This window comes from Lepidochelys kempii, chromosome 9 (genome assembly GCF_965140265.1).
Source record: "Lepidochelys kempii isolate rLepKem1 chromosome 9, rLepKem1.hap2, whole genome shotgun sequence".
NCBI lineage: Eukaryota > Metazoa > Chordata > Testudines > Cheloniidae > Lepidochelys > Lepidochelys kempii.
In genome coordinates this window covers 25,255,605-25,278,426 of record NC_133264.1, presented here as the reverse complement: position 1 = coordinate 25,278,426, position 22,822 = coordinate 25,255,605, and the positions used below count along the sequence as shown (strand labels likewise).

The window sequence follows — 22,822 nt, the reverse complement described above, 5'->3', positions numbered from 1 at the left end:
CATGAAGTGCGCCTGGGGAAGGGAAGCTTGCAGAGAAGCGGTGTGACGGCATTCATTTGACAAAGGCAACGCGCCGGCACGAAACAGGCATTGTGCACGGCAGAACTTCCTCTGCTAACCCCGCTTGTGCATCCTCCGCCCCCCTCTCCCCCCCTCCCCCCCCCCCGAGCCTGGGGAGACATGAAAACCCCGGGAAGGAAGGTGCAGTCTGAGCTCCCGCTGCAGCTCGGCTGTCACTTTGCGTACGGCCTGTGTGTGTGTTTGCCACACGCGAGAGAGAGCAGCTGACTAAAGTCTGCCCCAAGGCTGCGGTCCGAAGTCAGGAAATGGGGCAATTCCATTGGATCAGTGCTCCCCTGCGCTGAGGGCCGCCCGCAGGCGCCTCCTTCCCTCGCGATCCCTCAGCAAGCTGTGGCGGGAGCGCCTGGGTAACCCCCCCGCCCGGTGGGCAGCGAGGTGACCTTCTTCCTGCCCCCATCCCACTGTGCCCGGGGGGAGAACGGCTCCGCCGGCAGACCAGGGCTGGTTTATCGCCGCCACCAAAGCCTGGCTCTGCAGCCGCCGCCGCCGCCGCCGCCGAACTGCCACCGCAGCCGGTGCGGGAAGAAGGCAGAGCTGTGCCGGGCTTTGATGTCTGGGAGATGCCGCAGCTCCTCGCTCCCGGCCGTGCTGCACCCGGAGTCTAAGCCCGGCGCCCCAGGAGCAGAGTCTCTGCCCCGCTCTAGCTCCCCAGCCGCTTTCCCGCCGGCTCCCGGCGACTGCTCAGCCGGGGACACCCGAGGCTGCCTTCGCTTTTTCATTGGTCGGTGATGTGTCTATTTACATCAGCACCGAACTTCTCCGAACACCAGCTGGTGAGTCCCGGGAGAGGAGACGGGGCAGCGGCACTGGCGGGGGGACTGAGGCAGCAAGAGGAGACGGGGCAGCCGCACTGGCAGGGGAAGAGGACAGGGCGAGGGGGGCGAGGAGACGGGGACTGGAAAAGGGGAAGAGAGTGAGAGTGGGGTCGGACAGGGAGAGGTTCTGGAGGTGAGGGAGGAAGAGGAGGACAGGGAGAAAATGCAACTGGAGAGCTCTGGAGATAGGCACAGAGAGAATGCAGTTTTCTAAACTCTTATCACACCTCCCTCTACACAGTTACTTGGCTGTCCTCTTCAACAAAGGTGCGCCGAGAGCTTGTTGTAGCAGAGTCTCCCTTTAATGGGATATTGAGGTTATGGTGGCCAAGCCTTCATTGGACTGTGATTTTTGATTATATACAGCATATAGTTAACACCGTCTAGATTTATGTTATTATGCTCTCCGTCTGCTACCTTTGTCATCATGAAGTCATACCTTATTTTCAAGTACCCTGTTTTCCTCCATTGGACTCAAATGTAATTTACAGTGATACTGATTATGCTTTGATGGCATTTGGTTATTTTTTCACATTGTCTTTTACATAAAAGTTGATATTACACATTTCATAAAATTTATATATTAAATCACTATGGATTTGAACCTGCAAGAAGCTTAGTGCCACCAGTGAGATGCTAAGTACCAGCTCATAGCTAACTGCCCTGCAGGATCCAGCTTAGTGTTCCAGTAGCCACATCCTGCATCCTTTACTTATGGAAGGCATCCTACTGAAATGATCATAAGTGACTCTGGTTTTACACCTTTGATAACTTTGGTTTTACATCTCCTCCAAAAGATGAGCAATGGATGCCATAACCAATCAAATTGTAGTGTCAATAAGATTCTGATATCCTTTTTCTGATCCAGGCTACTACTTAGCCTGTTGGAGCAGACAAAATCATAACACAAAGTGGTATGGCTGTAACAAATACTTTGTGTTCACTTTTTAATTAAAAACAAATTACATTTGTAAATGGTAAAGGTTTTTGCAGGTATACATTGTTACTCCAAGATCACATTCACATGTCTGATAAAATGTAGAAGAGATAGTAGCTCTAGCCCAAGAGTTCATGCTTATCTGAGTGATGGCTGAAGGCATTTGTTAGTCATCTCTGTCAATCCTTTCTGACCCTTATTGTAACAGCCGGGGTGTGTCTACTCCTCAGTTCCTCAGGACATAAGTTTTAACTCATGTGGAAGTGTGTGGTACTTTTGGGACACACTCGCATTTCTTTAGAGATTTGATTGAGAACATGTGGCTCATCTCAGAAGTCAGTTTTAAACATATGCATCCAGAAATGAAAAGCTAATGCATTAACTCACTCTGCCACCTAGGCCACAGTCGGTCAAAATAATTATGGTTGTCTGTTTTGTCTAAGCTTTAGTGGGCAGCTGGTAGAGGATCACAGGAGCACTGAGAGAAACATAATGAAACTATAATACCTAAGCTCATATCTGCTTAAATTACTCCTACGCTTTTGTGTCTGCAATTAACGCATAAAGAGGCTTTTACTAGGTGTTCTTTAATGGTTTTCTTTATAGATTTTACAAAGAACTAAAAGTAAGAATGAATCAGTGGGATACCTTTAAATAAGAGGAACACTCCTGTAGCAACAGAAAGACTAGTTTACTTGGAAAAAGTTGCTGACTGCAAAAGCACATTTGCACATGAAAAAATATAGCATTTCCAGAGCACTAAAAACACTTCCAAAATCAGAAGAGTACACTATATTCTAATTTAGGAGGAGAGTGTTGAGAATTGGTCAGCTCTTAATATAAATAAAGAGCAAGCCTTATTGCTTGCTGTATGTGGAGGTGAAAAGATAAAAGCAATTTTAAAAAGTTATACATTTGTATCTGTGAATTTAGATTTCACAGTTTAATATAGGTCCCAGTTCTCCCAAACATAGGAAATTCTCACTCTTCTGTATCCATTTTCTATGGGATTCCACTCTTATGAGTGGCAAGCTGTAACTTATTTGATGAAAAACCTGTAATTCACAGTAAAACGGGAGCCCATGTGGACTGGCCAGGAGGTAGGGCTCTGGTAGTCTATATGTTTGGAAAGGGAGGGGCTAGACAGGCTATGCAGGATTTCAGTCTCCTATGGATGACCTGTGCCTCCCTGTTCTGTGGTTCAAGAACTATCCCTTAAGGGAACAGTTGTGAGTCAGGAGAGTCTGTAAGTACTGGGACGTCTGGGGACTGCAAGTAGAACTGGGAGACGATGGGAGGGCATATCATCCTATTCATTTATTTACTGTTGTTATTATTAGTCCCCAAAGGCCCCAGTCAGGCTCAGGGCCCCAGACTCCATTGAGCTTGGTGCTGGACAAACATATACTGGCCCTGCCCAGGACAGCCTACAGTCTAAAAGAGATGAAGAGTTGGGGAACATTCACACAAAGTGATCAGGGTGATGGGACAGGTATCTCCAGGCTGTTGAATTCTTTTACATGTTTTTTTATTTATTAACTTACAAATACTAGTTATAGAGAGCTAGTTTGGGGGGAGGCGGGGCATGGAGATCTTGAAATTGAAAGGAGGGGAGGAAGAGGTCATAGGTTTAAAAGAGTGGGAATGACTGAGAATTTCAGTCTGTATGGGGAGGGAAGTGAGGTTGGGCAGCTGAATGGCTATGGTGGTAGGAGAGGATAGGGATGAAGCAGAACCAGCCACCAATAGCATTACAGCAAATAAAAATATATATATCTCTAGAATACAAGCCTCAGAGCTGATTGAGTGATGATGACAAGATGCTGAGAAGGTCGCCACCAGCTGTCGTTCCTTATTGGATGATGGGAAGGCGGGGCCACTAGGCCAGATGCCCCAGGTGGGTCCCTCTCGGTATGATGGAGGCAGGAGGACTCAAAGGCCCTGACTTACTGCTGTGCCCTTGGTTGGTTACTTTGGGGGGACAAACCCAAAGAGTTTGAGGATTTCCACCATTCCTGCTGGTAGAAATCCATTATTCTTCCCTGTAGAGTGAAAAGGGCAGGGGGTGAACTCTACCCCCTAATAAAAGGATCTCAAGGAAACTGAGTTGAAATGGTTAGAGTTCCCATTCTGTGGCAGGGAGAATTACCCTGCATCAAGGAGAATCTGACCCAGTATTGCAGAAGCAGAGGGAATGAAAGGGCCCTATGTGAATGACAATATTCAAATGAGGATGCAAGGAGTGGGTATAAGCTCAGCAGTACTGTAAGAGGTAAACCAAAAATTGCCCTTAAAGAAATATAAACAAAAAGGACTGTCACCACAATCATATCCTACTACCTGCACATTCTCTGATCTCACTTCCACTATGAAGTTATTTATTGAAGTTATTCCTAATTTACACCCATCTAAAGTTAGATCGGTGGTTCTGATGCTACTCCCATTAAAATTAAAATAACAACTCCCACTAACTTCAGTGTGAGTGGGATTGAGCCCAGAACAAAGCCCATTTTTCTTGCTTCTATTTAGTCATAGCCTCAACATTACAAACTTTAATTGCTCAAAGGATTTTAAAAAAATGCCACTGAGGCAAAAACAGCATATTTGACCTTTGGCATTAGATCAAAGAGTGGAATGTTAAGTTAATTTTTATTCAGACAGTAATAGTTGCCTTTTGCTTGCCTATGAACTCTTGTCCCAAGACATATGATTAAATCACAAGGGTAAGTGTTAAAACCATGGGTTTGTGTTCTTTCCTTTTTGGTGGCTTGTATGTGTGAAAGAACTGTCCTGTGAACTGTGAGTGGCAAAACAGCTGTGTGGTTATAGTCACTTTAATTTTATGACTAACATGCTATTTGGATTTTTCAACAAGCCAACGTTCTTTCCTTTTGTGAAAGCTCACCATGGAAAAATCCTAGTAGCTGATGAGCTAAATGGCTAGATGTATTTGGGAAATACGATTCAATTAGGTTCTTAGTGAATTTGGCTTTTTCCTTTTCAGAATTTGGGTTATGGGCAAGTCGGAAAGCCAAATGGATATAACTGAAATGAACACTCCAAAACCAAAGAAAAAACTGCGATGGAGCACCCTCGAAATAGGGCTCGTTGTTGTAGTGATTCTCCTAACTATTATATCTATCACAATGATAGCTCTGTATGCAACATATGATGGTAAGTGGATGTTCATCTTATTGCAATTTGAATGTTAAAGTTGTTAATAGTCTGCAAAAAAATGTTTTCAAGAATAGAATGAACCTGATAGAATAAGATAAGAGATAGTAGCACACAAGTGAGGTAGGCTCAAATGTAATGTTAAAGTTTCAATATGTCTGAGTGCATATATATTGCTAACTAAATAATTTAGCTAATAAAAGAAAAACCATTTTATGTTTGACCTAGAGGGGCTCAGCCAAGAATTAAATTGCCTGTCACTACTATGTTATACTTTTTATAAAATTAGCTGATTAACAGCTGCAATTTATTGGCAGCTGACCATAAAAGAGTCATTAGACAGCATTACATGGTCAACTGAAATTTAAAAGTTCATCCAAATTTAATATTTCATTTAAAGTTCTGATTTACTATGAACGTTCCTTTTCCAAGAATTTTTACTTCAAGTAACAGAATGTGGCAAATGCTACATTTATTTTAACAAAAACACCTGTTTGTTCCAATATACTAATTCTGTAGTTTACAGTCTGTGCTTTACTGTATACACTATAATTTAATTACACAGTATGCTGGGGAAAAGATAAATGAAATAGGAAAGCTTTCTGTTCATTCTTACTGTACCCAGCATGAAAACTCCATTCTTCCTAACTAAGGCTCTTGATTTGAAGTACAGCTCCCACTGTTGTCAACTGGAATTTCATCAGAAGGATCAAAAGCAGTGCATGACCCTAACTAAATGAAGATGTTAGCAATCTTAGGGCCTGATCCTGAAAACACTTACTTACCAGTTGAAGCACTAACTATTGTGGAATATCCAATTGATGTCAGTAGGACATAGTAGTTAGCATTATATTCAATTGTACAAGTGTTTTCAAGGATCAGGCCCTGAATTAATTAAAATTTTAGGTGGTGTTTAGTTTCTGCATTGCCTTTAAATTCAATTCTGAAATGACAGTAGCACTGAAAATCAATAATTTAGTGTAGTGTACATTAAGGAGACTTTCAAATGGAAATTAAGGATTTGAATTTTTGTCCCATAACTTTTTTCAGATGGTGTTTGCAAGTCTTCAGACTGTGTAAAATCAGGTAAGGATATATAGCTTTTCAACTGATTCTACTACTTTTGCCTGTGTTAGTACTTTGTAGAATCCATTACACTGTCACCCTGCTTACCTTAAATATTCTCCTCTTCACAAATCTATCCTTTATTTAGTAACACTTTAGCTGTTTCAGGAAAGCAAAGGCACTTAGAGTACTGATTTCATATGGTCTTTATGTGTTTGTAATAGATACCTTCATGGGAGTTTTATAATCTCAGTTTTATTTAAGTAATTAAAATGTTTGGTAAAATAAATTGATTTAATTGTATATCATACTTTTAATTCATGAAATATAGCAACAATAGTTCACTTACTTTTTTAAAAGCACATTAAAACCTCAATCCTGATCTCAAAGCCTTCAGGCCTTCATTTTTGCAAGACAGTCAACAATCAGCTTCTCTGCGTGTCTGAGATCAGGATCAAACCTTCAAGCTCTCTAGCATGGTAGTGATTTATATTTTATGGGTGAAATCCTGGCCCCATTGAAGTCAATTGCAAAACTCCCATTGATTCCAATGGGGCAGGATTTTACCCTATATTTCCAAATTTCATCCTCTATCTTCTAAATTGTGCACTGCCCTGCATGCACACATGAAAGAGGCTGGGGTGAAGAGGAAGCAAGGAACCTTGTACCCCACTTAACTTCTCTAAGTATAGCCAGTCATTGGCCCTTTAGAGTAAAAGGACTGGGGGGACAATACTGTAAGGAGGAGCAATAGAATTTCATCATTCCTTCATCATTGGCTGGCATGGGAAGCACATACTGCACTGTGGTAGTAGCAGATGCCTTTGCTGTGGACACTCACCTAATGTTTCAGGAAACATTGTATTGCCTGAGGCACAATTAGTGAAATACTGGCCCAGCTGAAGTCAATGGGAGTTTTGCCACTGACTCCAATGTCTCTGGGAGCTCACCCTATATTTCTGGGAGCTATCACTAACTCAGTCCAGCAGTCTCGCCTTTACTTGGTTTTCATTGGGATACAAAAATACAATTATCTCCACACCTGCTCATCCTTGAACTGTTGTCCATATATCATATTTGTGAGAGTTAGACTGCAGATTCTTCTGGACAGAGACCCAGAGAACATTCCATCTTTTCTACATATGCTTTCAGTGCTATGTGACTAAATAAGCATAGATAAAATGTTTTAAAATTAGTATAAATTTGAGATGAGCCTTGTGAATAACACAGATCATCCCAAGCAAGCACCTATAAAACCTCATACTGTATAACCCATCATGTATTCTGAATTCTTCTTCCAGGGAAGTCCTATGGCCTATTTTATGTAGGAGGTCAGACCTATAAATATGCCACATGACCTAAGGGCCAGATTGTGGAGTCCTTGCTCATGTCTGTGAGTACAGACTCCTTCACTCACAGGACTACTCCTGGGTTTAAATGCTCACTACTGTGAATGGGGACTCCACGCTCCAGCCCTAAATCAGTGTTCTGTATTGGCAAGTCAATGGGAGTTCAAGGCACCCAGCTCTTCAAAAGATTTGGCAATATAGTGGTTTTCATGGGTTTTCCACAGTTATGAAGTGATTCAATGGCATGATAAAATTCACTCTGTTGTGAAAGACTAGTATAATAAAAAAACCCTGAAACCAGAGAAATAGTTGTCGATCCATATTAGTTACCATGTGTTAATGTTTCCACTATGATGATCCATAACTCTGAGTTCAGTATTTAAATCAACAGTTGGTGTCCATTCAATATCTGATTGGGCTTTGGTATCAAGGGCTAGTTGGATAAACTGCTCAGGTTACTTTTAGTAGTACTATGGCAGCGGTACACACATGGAAGGCAAGTGATCAAATTACTAATGCTAGGAAATTATACAGAGGTCCCAAAAGAAATTGAATCAGGACAATTTTATTAGGGATAGAAATTAAATAAACTGGTAAAGCCTTGAACTTACACCAGATATGAACAATGTACTGGGACAGTTTTTGTGTGTTCATTTTCAAAAACTTTGCAATATGCACAAGCCCCTAAAAAGGGTTAAAATGAAAGTCTTGCATTATATATGCCAATTAACCAAGCTCAGTGGGTCTGCTCTTACCGTAGTTAATAGGAGTTTAGCTACTGATCTCAATGGGAGCAGGCCCAATAAACCGAGAGATGCAGTATTGACAAATAAAGGAAAAACAAGAGCAGTAGTGCTTTGGGGAAAGTGATAAAGTACAAATTTAACTGAGCCACAAATCCATCATTCAGGCTGTAGAGACTCCCCATAGTGGTTCTGCTTTGCAAAGTAGGGGGGGCTTAGAGGTGAGCGAGCCAAACAGGAGGTTATGAACCATTTGCCTGTCACAGAGTTTTGCTCCTAAAAACAACTTTTGCAAAGCCATGCAGGGGCAGAGAGGAACAGCTCTTTGATTAACACACTGGCCAATATAGGTGTCAAGGTTCCTCCCCCACTCTGAACTCTAGGGTACAGATGTGGGGACCTGCATGAAAAACCTCCTAAGCTTATCTTTACCAGCTTAGGTCAAAACTTCCCCAAGGTACAAAATATTACACCCGTTATCCTTGGACTGGCCGCTACCACCACCAAACTAATACTGGTTACTGGGGAAGAGCTGTTTGGACGCGTCCTTCCCCCCAAAATACTTCCCAAAACCCTGCACCCAAACCCTTGGATCTGAGAACAATGAAAAAGCATTCAGTGTTTTACAAGAAGACTTTTAATAAAAAATAGAAGTAAATAGAAATAAAGAAATCCCCCCTGTAAAATCAGGATGGTAGATATCTTACAGGGTAATTAGATTCAAAAACATAGAGAACCCCTCTAGGCAAAACCTTAAGTTACAAAAAAGATACACAGACAGAAATAGTTATTCTATTCAGCACAATTCTTTTCTCAGCCATTTAAAGAAATCATAATCTAACACATACCTAGCTAGATTACTTACTAAAAGTTCTAAGACTCCATTCCTGTTCTGTCCCTGGCCAAGACGACTACAGACAGACACAGACCCTTTGTTTCTCTCCCTCCTCCCAGCTTTTGAAAGTATCTTGTCTCCTCATTGGTCATTTTGGTCAGGTGCCAGCGAGGTTACCTTTAGCTTCTTAACCCTTTACAGGTGAGAGGAGCTTTCCCCTGGCCAGGAGGGATTTCAAAGGGGTTTACCCTTCCCTTTATATTTATGACAATAGGCTTTTCAGTAAAAGTGTTGTGATTAAGTGTATATCTCAATAGCAGGTAGGTCATAGTACATGCAGATAGGAGTTTAATTCCAAGGGTGAAACAGTCTTTGCTTTTATGTAGCCTGTTAATGGTTTGCCAGATGCATGCAAGATGTGTCACTTTTGCAAAAAAACAAAAACAAACAAACAAAAAACCAAAATGTTTCATATCCACTCTTTTCAACAGGAGATTTTTCCAGTACAAAATTATTTTGCGACATGGCTGGTGCTTTGCACTGTCATGGAAGTCAGCCAGCTTTGGTGCAGACTAGGATATTAAAAACTTTCTTGTCCCCTGGGCAAACCAAGAGTGAAGTGCCTGGTGATGCACTCCAACTTAATTCAGGGGAGAATGCTGCCTTTTGGATTGAGCTTCTGCCCAGCCAGTGAAACTCATGAAGTCATGCTTAAAAAAAAAATGGTAATTTACTATCTTAAGACAGAAGCTGTCAAGTAATGGAAGCCAGTGAAATGTTAGATTCTGGTGGACAAGGACCAAAAACAAACAAAAAAAAGTGAGAGCAAGAGAGATTTTACTTGGGCAGAATGGTGGACCACAAAAACAAAGGAAGGAATGGATGAAAATGGAACTGCAAGCTTGTGACAGGGCACTACCAAACCTATTAGAGAAAGAAGCTGGAGCCATGACAAGATAAAAGGCACAATTCAAAACATTCACGACACCTTGGGGGAGTAGGGCGCGGGGCGGGAAATCTAGACTGTGACCGGGATATCAGAGATTACAGCCAAAGTAGGCAACCCTTTGACCAAAAGGTACTTGATAGTAGAGTTGGGGTTTGGATTCTACAAGAACCTTAACAAACACCCAAACATGGGGAAACACAACCAAACTTCAATCTCCCTGTATGGTGGGCACAATCTTGTATGCTTTAAAAATCAATGGGAGTGTTGCCATTGTATTCAGTGGTACAAAGATCAGGTGCTGTATTTTATTTGTTTCCATGCCCTTTACTGCTTATGGGAGCTATTTCTTGGGGCCAAATAATGCAGGATTTGTTCTAGTCATAGTTTTTGCATGATCCAAGAATTGGGGCATTGTGAAAAAAACAGATGTTGGCTTCAAAAAGGTCTCAAGTCATTAAAAAGTCCATGAAAACAGAAAAACAAAACACCACACACACAAATACTAGGCCCTTCATGCAACTTACCAATGGCATAAAAAAGGCATGAGCCACAGGCTTTCTAGGAGACTTAACTCCTAACACTCACCTCCAATCTCTAGTTTCCTTCATTTGCCAGACTCTAATCTCCTCTGAAAATGTCTCCCACTCCTTAAAGGGAAAATGTGTGTGTGTAATTTAAATGCTATTTTAGCCACATTTTGTTACACAGAAGTATAAATGAGTAAAGGAAACACAAGTACCTTGTATATAATTAAAAACAAATCATCAGTCATGGAGTCATCATCTTGACAATTTGATTATGCTAAATACAATTAGAAAAAACTGGTAACTAAAAAAGTTATTGTATGTGTTGCATTTTGTGGGCTGTTTAATTGTACTTGGCTCCACATCTAGGCACATTAAAATCAATGGCAGATTTACCTGAGTAAGGACTAAATCAGGGGTCTCAAACACGTGGCGGCCCATGGAGTTATTTCTTGCGGCCCGCCATAGCTCCCCTCAACACTCCCCTGCCCCCTCCGAGCGTGCCGCATCCCCACTCCTCTACCTACCTCCGAGCACTTCCCGCCACCCGCTTAGGACCTTCCAGGAGGGAGGGGAGTGGGGACTCATCATGCTCAGGGGAGGAGGCAGAGAAGAGGCGGGGCCAGGGCAGGGATTTGGGGAAGGGGTTGGAGCAGGGACTTTGGGGAAGGGGTTGGAATGGGGCCGGGGAAGGGTGGGAAGAAGCAGGGCTGGGGCTTTTGTATCTTTGTATGAAAAGGTGTCAAGTGATGTGGCCCTTGGGCCCATGTACTAGTCCTCATGTGGCCCTCATGGTGATTTAATTTAGTCCAGGGATCTCAAACTCAAAGCGAGAAAGTTCTTCAGCATTTGGCCCAGCAAATATTGATACTGAATAAGCAACTAGGATTTTTAAAAGATGCTTTGACATTTAAAAATGTATACTGAGTAGGAATATGCCCCAAAAATGGGGTTGTTTTTTTAATACCTTTTAGATAACAAACAATCACTGGAGTTTTGCTTTAAGGCTGCCTACTCACCACTACATGCGGGTCCATCTCTACTGCCCTTTGAGGATGAAGGCGTTTCAGTGAACAATATCAGATATCAATTTAGTATTTATCATGTTACAGTATAAATTAGAAAGGTGGTGTGGTCTGGAAGAATGACTACAGGGTTGGGAGTCAGGTGATTCTAAGTTTTAATCCTGGCTCTTGCACTGACAGTGCCTTGGGTAAGTTACTTTACATTGTTGTCTCAGTGTTCCCAGTGGTAAAATGGAGATAATACCCACCCAACAAACAAGGCTGTTGTGAGGATGAGTTAGTCATTGTCTATACAGGGCTTTAAAGACATAAAGTGTTAAATTATTAAATTTACTGCCTGATTTAGAAAAAAATTCTTTTAACTTAAGAAGATTGTGTATGTGTTTTGGAGAGGGAAGGAGGAAGCCAGGGTATCCTAAACTCAGGGATTATATTTGTCCCTTTCCACATCAGAATCCAGATTTATTTATTTTCTAAGGTTTCTACATGTGTCCATCTGTCTCATATTACAGCAGCCCGAATCATTGAGAATATGGACACTACTGCAGAACCTTGTAAAGATTTTTACCAATATGCCTGTGGAGGATGGTTAAAGAAGAACGTCATTCCAGAGACCAGCTCCCGTTACAGCAACTTTGACATTTTAAGAGACGAACTAGAAGTTGTTTTGAAAGGTCAGTGGAGTTTGTCCATGTACTAGAGAGCTGGACCGTATAAAAGTTTCCTCTTTGGCTTGTGTGTAATCAGAACAAAACAGGTTATGTAATAAAGGTTTATATGTGATAGACTAGTCAAGATCTGTATTCAGTTCAGCATAAATCAACCCAGATTATTTGCTTGGATAGTAATTTGAGTTTTGGTAGTAATGCGGTTGTTTCTGAAAAAATAGTAGCTGACCACTGAAGCAGACTTGTCCAGACCTGACCCCTGTGATGACTGAATTCTGTGTGTGCACTTATCCACCTATTACAACAGCTGAAACCCAATTCACTACCCTCCTGACCTATAAGTGACAGCTGTCCCAGGTGAGGGGAAAAAAAGGAGTTTCCCTCTGTGTGAGCCATTGGAGCACGCTCCACATGCTAGAAGTTGCTCTGTGCCAGCTTTACATTCAGCATGTCTGTACTCCTATCGAGATGTCAAAGGGTATTAAGACCAAATTCAGGATTGTGGCCTATATAATCCCTCACTTGAGTTTCCACAGATAGGGTGTTTTTCTAATCATTCCACTGTGTGTCGGGGGGGGGGGGGAGGAAGAGCAAGCACCCTTCCCAGCTGCCCCCAGCAGATCATTTGGGGGACACCACCCAGAAAACTCAAAGCATCCATGGTGGTCAGGGGCCTTCGCAGGGAAACCCAATATTCCTGTACTGTTTCCTAGGCTTCACCTCTTGCATGGCAACACAGCTCCCTCTACTTACAGAGCTTCCCCACCATCTGCAAACTTTCCCTCCAGGGTCAGGGAATTTTCATTCTACACTGGAGGACTCCATAGACAGTTTCCCAATAATGTTTGCCAGGTAAACATCTGTAGACTGGAGGTGATACCATGGAGAGTGGCTGTCTTAAGAGTTTCAGAGTAACAGCCGTGTTAGTCTGTATTCGCAAAAAGAAAAGGAGGACTTGTGGCACCTTAGAGACTAACCAATTTATTAGAGCATAAGCTTTCGTGAGCTACAGCTCACTTCTTCAGATGCATATCGTGGAAACTGCAGCAGGCTTTATATATACACAGAGAATATGAAACAATACCTATTCCCACCCCACTGTCCTGCTGGTAATAGCTTATCTAAAGTGATTTCCAGCACAAATCCAGGTTTTCTCACCCTCCACCCCCCCACACAAATTCACTCTCCTGCTGGTGATAGCCCATCCAAAGTGATAACTCTTTACACAATGTGCATGACAATTAAGCTGGGCTATTTCCTGCATAAATCCAGGTTCTCACATCCCCCCCACCCCCATACACACACAAACTCACTCTCCTGCTGGTAATAGCTCATCCAAACTGACCACTCTTCAAGTTAAAATCCAAGTTAAACCAGAACATCTGGGGGGGGGGGGTAGGAAAAAACAAGAGGAAACAGGCTACCTTGCATAATGACTTAGCCACTCCAAGTCTCTATTTAAGCCTAAATTAATAGTATCCAATTTGCAAATGAATTCCAATTCAGCAGTTTCTCGCTGGAGTCTGGATTTGAAGTTTTTTTGTTTTAAGATAGCGACCTTCATGTCTGTGATCGCGTGACCAGAGAGATTGAAGTGTTCTCCGACTGGTTTATGAATGTTATAATTCTTGACATCTGATTTGTGTCCATTTATTCTTTTACGTAGAGACTGTCCAGTTTGACCAATGTACATGGCAGAGGGGCATTGCTGGCACATGATGGCATATATCACATTGGTGGATGTGCCCCCCCAGATGTTCTGGTTTAACTTGGATTTTAACTTGAAGAGTGGTCAGTTTGGATGAGCTATTACCAGCAGGAGAGTGAGTTTGTGTGTGTATGGGGGTGGGGGGGATGTGAGAACCTGGATTTATGCAGGAAATAGCCCAGCTTAATTGTCATGCACATTGTGTAAAGAGTTATCACTTTGGATGGGCTATCACCAGCAGGAGAGTGAATTTGTGTGGGGGGGTGGAGGGTGAGAAAACCTGGATTTGTGCTGGAAATCACTTTAGATAAGCTATTACCAGCAGGACAGTGGGGTGGGAATAGATATTGTTTCATATTCTCTGTGTATATATAAAGCCTGCTGCAGTTTCCACGATATGCATCTGAAGAAGTGAGCTGTAGCTCACGAAAGCTTATGCTCTAATAAATTGGTGAGTCTCTAAGGTGCCACAAGTCCTCCTTTTCTTTTTGTCTTAAGAGTATCACCACTCCCCACCCAGCCATGCCACCTCCAGGGCCCTGTCCTTTCAGACTTGGCGTGGAGGGGCTTCTATGGGATTTGCTCTGAACAGGGAGCATGCTGAAGAGTTATGGATCCCCCATCCTTGTGCTCCCAGTTGGTTTCTATCATGTTTTCCTCCAGGCTCCTCCCATTGCAGATGAAATGCTGTAATATTTTTCCATGTATGTGTTCTTTGTTTCAGACGTCCTTGACAGGGACAACACTAATGACATACTGGCAGTGCAGAAAGCAAAAACTCTGTACAGATCATGTATAAATGAAAGTAAGTTTCTCCACAAATTACTGTACATAAGATTTCTATGTAAATATGGGCATAATCTGCATATACTGCACAGTGCATGGGGGCTGTAACTAAATGCTACAAGACTCCCAGCTTCTGGAGCCATCTCAGGAAGCAAACTGGAAGTTCTGACCCCATTTCATGTGAACTAGATTAGATGTCTCTAGCCTGTTTGCCAGAAGTTGGGAATGGGCAACAGGGGATGGATCACTTGGTGATTACCTGATCTGTTCATTCCCTCTGGAGCACCAGGCATTGGCCACTGTCAGAAGACAGGATACTGGGCTAGATGGACTTTTGGTCTGACCCAGTATGGCTGTTCTTATGTAGATTTGTATTTAATTAAATATGAACCTCAGTACAGTAGCCACTGTGTTATTAATTTTGATGTCAGTTTATATTACTCTTCCCTATTCTCTGTGCTACAGCCTTTTGTAGGCAACTTAGAACTGCACTGTAGAAATTCTTGAAGATGAAGATTTTGAGTGCTGGGTAGCAGTCATTTGGGACTTCTGACATCAGGAAAGGCATGGGGAAACAGTTTTGGATTTTGGGGATAAGAGTGTTAGCCAGATGTTTCTACTAAAATGATCATCAGTAAAAGAGCTAACAGTAGCCCTTTGAATTATCATTGTTAGGTGTCAGAGTGAAATGTTAACTCAAACTTTTCAGAGCTATTGTTTGAAGGTGATTGCAGCAAACTGTACTTCAGTTTACACTGGCTCACATTTTAAGGTTTTGTTGTTTGGTTGGTTTGTTTTGCATTCATGAGAGAATTTTTTTTTAAAGAAATCTCAGATTCTGGAGCACAAATCTGCAGTGCTGCTGGTGGGTATGTTCTGGGGAAAAGTTTTTCAGCTGCAGAATCCTGGAATACGGAGAACCTTTTATACAAGTCAGTATAGTATTTGGATGTTTTAAAAAAACTGGGCATATAACTCATACTGTATTAATTTTGTTTCCAAAAGCTACTATTGATAGTAGAGGTGGAAAACCTTTAATCAATATATTGCCACATGTGTCTGAATGGCCTGTAGCAACAGATAACTGGGACTCTGCATATGGTAGGCCAACTTTGTCTGTTTATTTTTCTGTTAAAATCTCTAAATGATTGTATTTTTTCTTTATTTTCCAAAAATACTGAGACTAAATGCATCTATCATTTCCTTAGGTGCCAGTTGGACAGCTGAAACAGCTATTGCACAACTGAATTCACAATATGGGAAAAAGGTCCTTATTAATTTTTTTGTTGGCACCAATGATAAGAACTCCACAGTGCATATCATTCATGTAAGTCTGCTAGGATGGCATTGACTAAATAATCCTTATCGCCATACACATTTCACTCTTTTATAATTATTAGCTAAAGGAAGTCAGAAGGAAAAAATTACTGATTTGAATTTTGGCAGTTAAGAAATAGCAAATCTTATGTTTGTACCCTTTGTATTTAAAGGGTTTATCAGTCTGGTACAGAGAATCTCAGTTACTGAGGGGTTTTAATGACACTTAATAGGACTGTGACAAATATCTGTATATGTATGAAAATAGCATGCATGCAGCGTATTTTCTTGTATTCACTGGACTATACTCAGCCAGCATAACTCAGGATTGCAAGATTCTAAGGCAGAAAACCCACCAACAAGGGAGCTGCAGCTGTACAAGACAGTCACACCCCTTACTCCACTGTGGGATCTGCAGTCAGCCAGCAGAGCTCTGAAAGGGATGTGGGCAGGGTGACCAGTCTATTTTTTGATTAAATAGCACATTTTCCAAGCAGCTGCTGTGCAGCCTGCCCTGGCCATAAATTTAAAATAGCCTCCTCTAGGAGAATATCTGGGGAAGCGCAGTGGTGAATCCACTTACAGCCCAGCTTTCTCATGCAACCCTTAGCAATGGTGAATCTACTCTGTTTTACACATTATATAGAGTCTTCAAGAGCCATGGTGCCCATCTATAGATTTTGTCTGTGTATTCTTTGCCACCAGTTGCATTGTCTGCTTACCTCTGAAGACAATGCCACAATGGACTGTATTGTTTATAGGGCAGCAGCAGAGGGAAAGAGCTAAGAAGAGATGCTTCATAAATTAAGGCCAGAAGATTCCACTGTGATTATCTAGTCTGACATCCTGCAGGACACAGGCCAGAAGACTTCCCTGTATAAACCCTCTTCAAGTCCAATATCTGTGTTTGAATTACAGCATGGCTCTTAGGAATGCATCCAGTCTTGATTTAAAGTTTTCCAGTAATAGGGAGGCAAAAGGAGAGGAAAAAGAAAAGGGGGGGAGGGAAGAAGAGGAAGGTAGGAAGAGAAAGAGACCCACCTCAGTCAGCCTATGGATTTGCAATATTAAGAATGAAATCAGAGAATACTTCATTATTTCCAAAATTTTAGTGTGCTACAGGGTGGTACTATTTTGTCTGTAAGCTATTTTTTTTTTAATTGTTTTTGTAGATTGATCAACCTGGGCTCGGTCTGCCTTCTCGTGACTACTATGAATGTACTGGTGCATATAAGGAGGTAAGCCATGGCTAACAAGTAGGGGTGCACATTCTCTCCCGTGTGCAGAGGCAATACTGAAAGGAGAACCGTCCCTGGCCCAAAGAGCCTGCAATCTAACTCTCATGGAAACCACACTGGTGGGGAGAACAGAGAGGTTCATGGGTATAAAGAGTTTTAAGAAGAGATTGATCTGATATCAGAGAGTGTGCTTAGCAGAGAGGAAAAGGTGGAAGAAACAAAGAAAAGGCACAAAAATCAGGAACAGAAAAAGGAAACATTGAATATGAATGAGTAGCAAGTGAGAAGGCAAGGAGATATAAATTAGAGTAGGGGAGGGGGACAAGAGCCATAGGACCGTGGTGGTGCTATGAATATGATGTAGTGAAGGTAGGGACTTGGTTCAGTTTTCCTGGGTTCATTCTGAGCCAGCTGTTCTCTATCCAAAGTCAAGTTCCCCATATGCACTGAGATAATGGGGATACTCTGTGCTGGATGAGAAGGATGCACTTAGCTCATGTTGCCTCATAGTTGTCCCTAATGGCTGCACATAGATTTCAAAGAAGAGCAATGATGAGGCTGAGCCTTGTGGGAGCATGCAAGCTGAAGCTCTTATGGAGCAGCAGCAGTTGCCAAAAATGGAAAGGAATAAATGTAGCATCATTCCATCAACTTCTGCCAGGACACAAAAAATAAACCGGGATAGTTGAAACTGGCAGTGTTAAAAGTGTTTAATATGGAAGATTTGGTCTCAGCCTTGGTGTTCCATCATCATGAAGAGGTTGTCTCATCAGTTCAGCCAAGGCCATTTCTGTACTATCACATCTTGAATGAAGCAAGACTGGAAAGAGTCTAGGGTGTCAGTGGAGGCCAGGCTTTACAGATTTGCTGCCACCTTCTTGAGATCCTTGTCCCGGGAGCTTATAGACTAGAGTTGGAGGTAGTGGATTCATTGACACTGTCTGTATTTGACTTTTGAAAACAAGATTAAGGATGGAGATGACACTTGATCATTTTGAAAAAAAAAATGTTAAATTTTAGTTGTCACTGATATGTTTAATGGGATGAAGACAGTAAGAAACCTACAGTCAAAAAGGAGCCTCCAATCGAACTATTGTATTGCATGGTTTAGCAGAAAAGATCTAAAAGTGTCTTAAGCTTGAAGGTAAGCAAAGAGCCTAGCAGCCACATTACATCGTGCCATTAGAATTACTAAAGCTGTTTATAGTTCTAGCTGATCTTTAATTCATGTTTACTTACCATGCATGTATATTTTCATTAACTCCTTGCTACTAGAATTGTATATTCTCCCCATTGCCAACAATGGGTGCACCTTAATCCTCTAGGCGTTAAATATATATATATATTTATTTACTGAAGTCATCTAAGTGCTAAAATTGTGCCTTTAATTAGCCAGTTTTCCCATCATATAATTAAAGGCAGAAGAGGTGAGAAATGCATGATTGTTTTTTGTTGATTTTTGCTAACATATGATACTTAACTAGTTTAAATTGTAACATTATGTTTAATTAGAGAGTTTACTTACTAATAAAGATAACCACTAATTATGCATATTAGCATAGTTCCTAGGAGCCCATCACAGACGAGTACCCCACTATGCTAGGTGCTGTATAAACACAGAACAAGAAGATGGCCCCTGCCCCAAAGAGCTTACAGCCTACCAGAAAGTAGGTCATGAGGAAATTATGTAAGTTGTATGAATTGTGACTCTTGCTGGTATTTTCATTTGACTGTGGGCCTGATTTTGATCTTACAATAGTTTTTACAAAGTATAGCACTAATTACTTCAGTGGAGCAAATTGTGATTTACACAAGCATACGTGAGAGGAGAATCAGGCCACTGAGTTCTCAGATATACAAATCTGTACAATGTTTAACATGAAGGGCTGGCACCCCATTCAAATTTTCATCCAAATTCCATCCCCCTTAAGGATGTATTTGGGCTGTAACAATAGCTATTTCTTGGGCCTTTTAAATGCAAGATACTTGGTTTTAGTATTTGTTTCGATACAGAATCTAGTGAACAAATTAGATGGTCTTACACTGTGACCTGAAAAATTGTCTACCATCAAAACCTCAAACATTCTACCACTAAATAAGGAAGAAAGTATGGACAAATGTTTGGGGGGGAAACCCTCCCAAAAAAACCAACAAAACCTCTTAGCAATGCCAAGAGTAAGCACTAGGCCAGAAGAATCTAAATTTCTCACCGCCACAAAGACTTCAAGGAAATGGGAAAAGTCTCTTCCCAACAGAGTAGACACCTGCACTCTGCCAGCAGCCTTTTCTTGGCTCTGGTTCCTGCTGTGTCATTCTGCTTTTATCCTTGAGCTGTATGTGGCAAACAGACAGACAGTCTATCTCCTGTTCTTTAACCCAAGCATTTTCAGCTTTAGAAGGGGTGTTTCTCATTCCAAAACTACATGTGAGGTTTTTTTAAACTAATGGTACTTCAGAAACGGGTGAAAGTAACATTAAGCATTTACCAGTACAGGGGCCAGGCTCGGGGACCCTGGAAGGGGTGGGGCCTCGGGCAGAAGGGGCAGGTTTGGGGGTAAGGGGTCAGTCTCTCCGAGCCAGCGCATCTGCGCTGCCTGGCCCACACTGCCCAGGGCTCTGGCGCCCATTTAAAGGGCCCGGGGCTCTGGCCACTGCCACGGTAGCAGCAGCGGCTGGGAGCCTCGGGCCCTCTTAAATTGCTGGCCCTGGGGCAGCTGCCCCTTTTGCCCCCACCCCTCCACTGGCGACCCACAGGGGGCAAAGGGGACAGTGACGTTAAAGTGCTGCGGCTTTAAGAAGCGCTCTAACGTCGGCTGAATGCGGGCCAGTATCGGCGGCCACTTCTTACTGGTATGTCGTACTGGCCGACTTTCACCCCTGCTCAGAAGCCATATCACCCCACTGCTGACAGTTATTTTTGACCCTGAATGCCCTTTAAGATTGCAGTATATCCAGCACCTATTTACAACTGTAGCTAGAGATCAGCTGAATTGTCCTCTTGGCTGTTCTGATTGTTCCTAGGTGCCATGCAATGGTCTCCAGGTTAGGCCTGATCCACAGTCCATTGAAGGCAATTAAAGGACTGCCATTAACTTCGGATTTGGATTGGGCTCCTGGAAAGCTTAAGATTTGTGTACATATCTGTGTACTCTTAAGTGGTGTTTCTGGGCTTGATAAGCACAATTCATGGTACAATTTTTCATGTTAACTGCCAGGAACTTCATGCCATTTCCTCCCTGTTAAAATGTTCTTTTCTAACTCGTGAAAAGTATCACTGAGGGCCCAATCCTGTGAGGTGCAGTGATCTCCCAACTCCCAGTGAAGTCAACATCATTTTCAGGAGGTGCCCAGTGCTTTGTAGGTTTAAGCCCCAAGTGCATACAGACTGTTACCAGCACTGCCTTTTAACACACATATGAGAGGCTAACTGCAGATGAATGGGATTGGTAGTAGTCACTAAAATGTCCACCTGAATGTCTCATTTCAGGACACAGATTCTGTCAGCTTGTGAGCAGACATAAAAACATCCCAGTATATTTCCTTAAATGCACATATGCTTTAAAAATTTTGTTCTTCTATTTAGTTTAATTTATTTATATTTGCATTAAGGGAACATGTTGAAAGTAGGATTCCTATCAGGGAGAAGGTAAAGCAAAGTGAGTGGGAATTATAAAGAGGCATTGTAATGAAATTCCTGCCCTACTTTCCTTTATGGAAAAGTCCCATAGAACCGAACAGATGACACCAAGAGGGTTCTATGGAAATTTAATCTTATAAAATTTAATAGAAAATTATATCCATACTACATGTTAGCCACCCTATAGATATCCATAGCAGGGATATTATTATTCATCACATTGAATAGGATGATCTGAAAGCCTACAGAAAGGTTATCATTTTCTGTTAAATTCCACAGGAGATTCAGAAATATCCCTGCTACAAACTGTTTAGCCAACACAATTCATAAAAAGCTGTATACAGAGCACTTTTCCCCTAGCCTTTGAATGCATAACGGAGTGCACGGCCATTAGCCAGACCTCAGGATGTTCTGACAGAAAGTATGTATCACTGCAGACTGAGGAAACTGGCCATCACAGAGGTTCCTATGGACTCACAAGAAAGATATAGTAATTACTTGACTAAAAAAATGAATCACTGTTTCTGGGAGTGATGTTTCCCAAATGCTAATTCAGCACTAGCCCATCAGCATTTCCCTGATGTTAACGTTTCTGCTTCTGCTGCCTGGAGGCAGTAAGTAAGATGATTAGGAAATTTAGGGTAATTCCCAGACAAATGAGGGGTGGGGTTTAAGTATGAACTTGTAAACATCTTAATTTTAAATAGAGTGCATGGCATAATAGATTGCAATGTTTAGCCTTGATTAGTGCTGCAAACATATAGCAATTTGCCATGAGGAAATTTTTAAAGTTAATTTCCACGTTATAACACAGCATTTCAGAATGTAGTACTAGATTTTGTTCTTGGCACTTGTTAGCTACATTTCTAAAGAATAATGATTCACAGAAATCAAAGTTAGTCTAAGATATGTATGATACACAGTACTTTGAAGAGGTTTGTCTTGAAATGGTTTCTTTTTTGCAGGCATGTTCAGCCTATGTGTCTTTCATGATTTCTGTGGCTAAGTTAATTCTCCAAGAAAAAAATCTCACCATCAATGAAAGCCAGATTTCTAAAGAAATGGAAAGAGTTATGGATCTGGAGATAGAGATTGCCAATGTAAGGAAACTTTTCTTTGTGAGTTTTACATAACTGACTTTATTCTCGGTTGAAAGAGATAAGCAGTAGGAATACTTAGGAAAGAACATTATAAACAGTTATGAAGTTACCTTAAATGTGAACACTAAGAAGACATGGAGCCATATTCTGCCCTGAGATAATTAATAGGCATTGTCTCCCTGTAACTGGAAGCTGTATTCAAGACAACACAGCCCATGTTACATTTATATAATGGCCTTCATCTTCAAAGGATCCCAAAACATTTTACATCTTAAACTGATATACCAACTGTATAGGGTAGAGCAGAAGTGTCAGACTTTTCCAAAGTGAGGACCTGAAAGATTGTCTCATGGGCCACCTTCCCTCCCATTCACAATCCTGTGGACCCCTTCCCCTATGAGTTAGGATTTCATAACACCCTTGTGGCAACTATAGCAATTGCTTGTCTGGAAAGTATTATTAGCAAAATGTTGAGTATATTTTTAGCTGTCTTTTAATTTGATAAAGCAGCTGGAAATTAGGAGGAGAATGCTACATGTAATGTGCCAACCTACTGCAAACCACTTGAAGCGATTCGTGTACACAGAGTTTCTTCATTTAAACATAGCAACTCTATACAACGCTTTAGGTTCCAAATCCTAAGACTAGCTTATATGGCAGTATGGTGTCCATAAGACACAGGAGACTGTAAATGGGATGTGCACCAGGCCAATTCTGAAGAAGGTCAGGCCTTGTACACAAGATGGGAGATTAAAGGGCACATGGACCTGAAGGTGCCTATTACAATGAGAAAGAGGAGATATTATCATTAGGTGTCTCCTCCCAAGCAGTAGTATCCTGACCCTCTGCACATTGTTTACTTCAGCCCTCC

At 41.7% G+C, this 22,822-nt stretch overlaps 1 protein-coding gene across 4 annotated transcripts in view; it reads left to right on the top strand.

Moving 5' to 3' along the window:
* Positions 1–296: 296 nt before the first annotated feature.
* MME (membrane metalloendopeptidase) overlaps positions 297–22,822 on the top strand; it is a 68,538-nt gene continuing 46,012 nt past the window's right edge. The window contains exons 1-10 of one of the 4 annotated variants that reach the window (XM_073359632.1): positions 297–854; positions 3,616–3,730; positions 4,838–5,007; positions 6,058–6,093; positions 12,010–12,171; positions 14,598–14,678; positions 15,665–15,760; positions 15,868–15,986; positions 17,149–17,214; positions 21,817–21,951. In XM_073359632.1, the coding sequence (XP_073215733.1) occupies positions 4,848–5,007; positions 6,058–6,093; positions 12,010–12,171; positions 14,598–14,678; positions 15,665–15,760; positions 15,868–15,986; positions 17,149–17,214; positions 21,817–21,951 (855 nt within the window). In that variant the 5' untranslated portion in view covers positions 297–854; positions 3,616–3,730; positions 4,838–4,847. Of the gene's footprint in view, positions 855–3,615; positions 3,731–4,522; positions 4,557–4,579; positions 4,633–4,837; positions 5,008–6,057; positions 6,094–12,009; positions 12,172–14,597; positions 14,679–15,664; positions 15,761–15,867; positions 15,987–17,148; positions 17,215–21,816; positions 21,952–22,822 lie in introns of those variants that run through there. The other 3 variants (XM_073359630.1, XM_073359628.1, XM_073359629.1) reach the window with 3 other exon arrangements.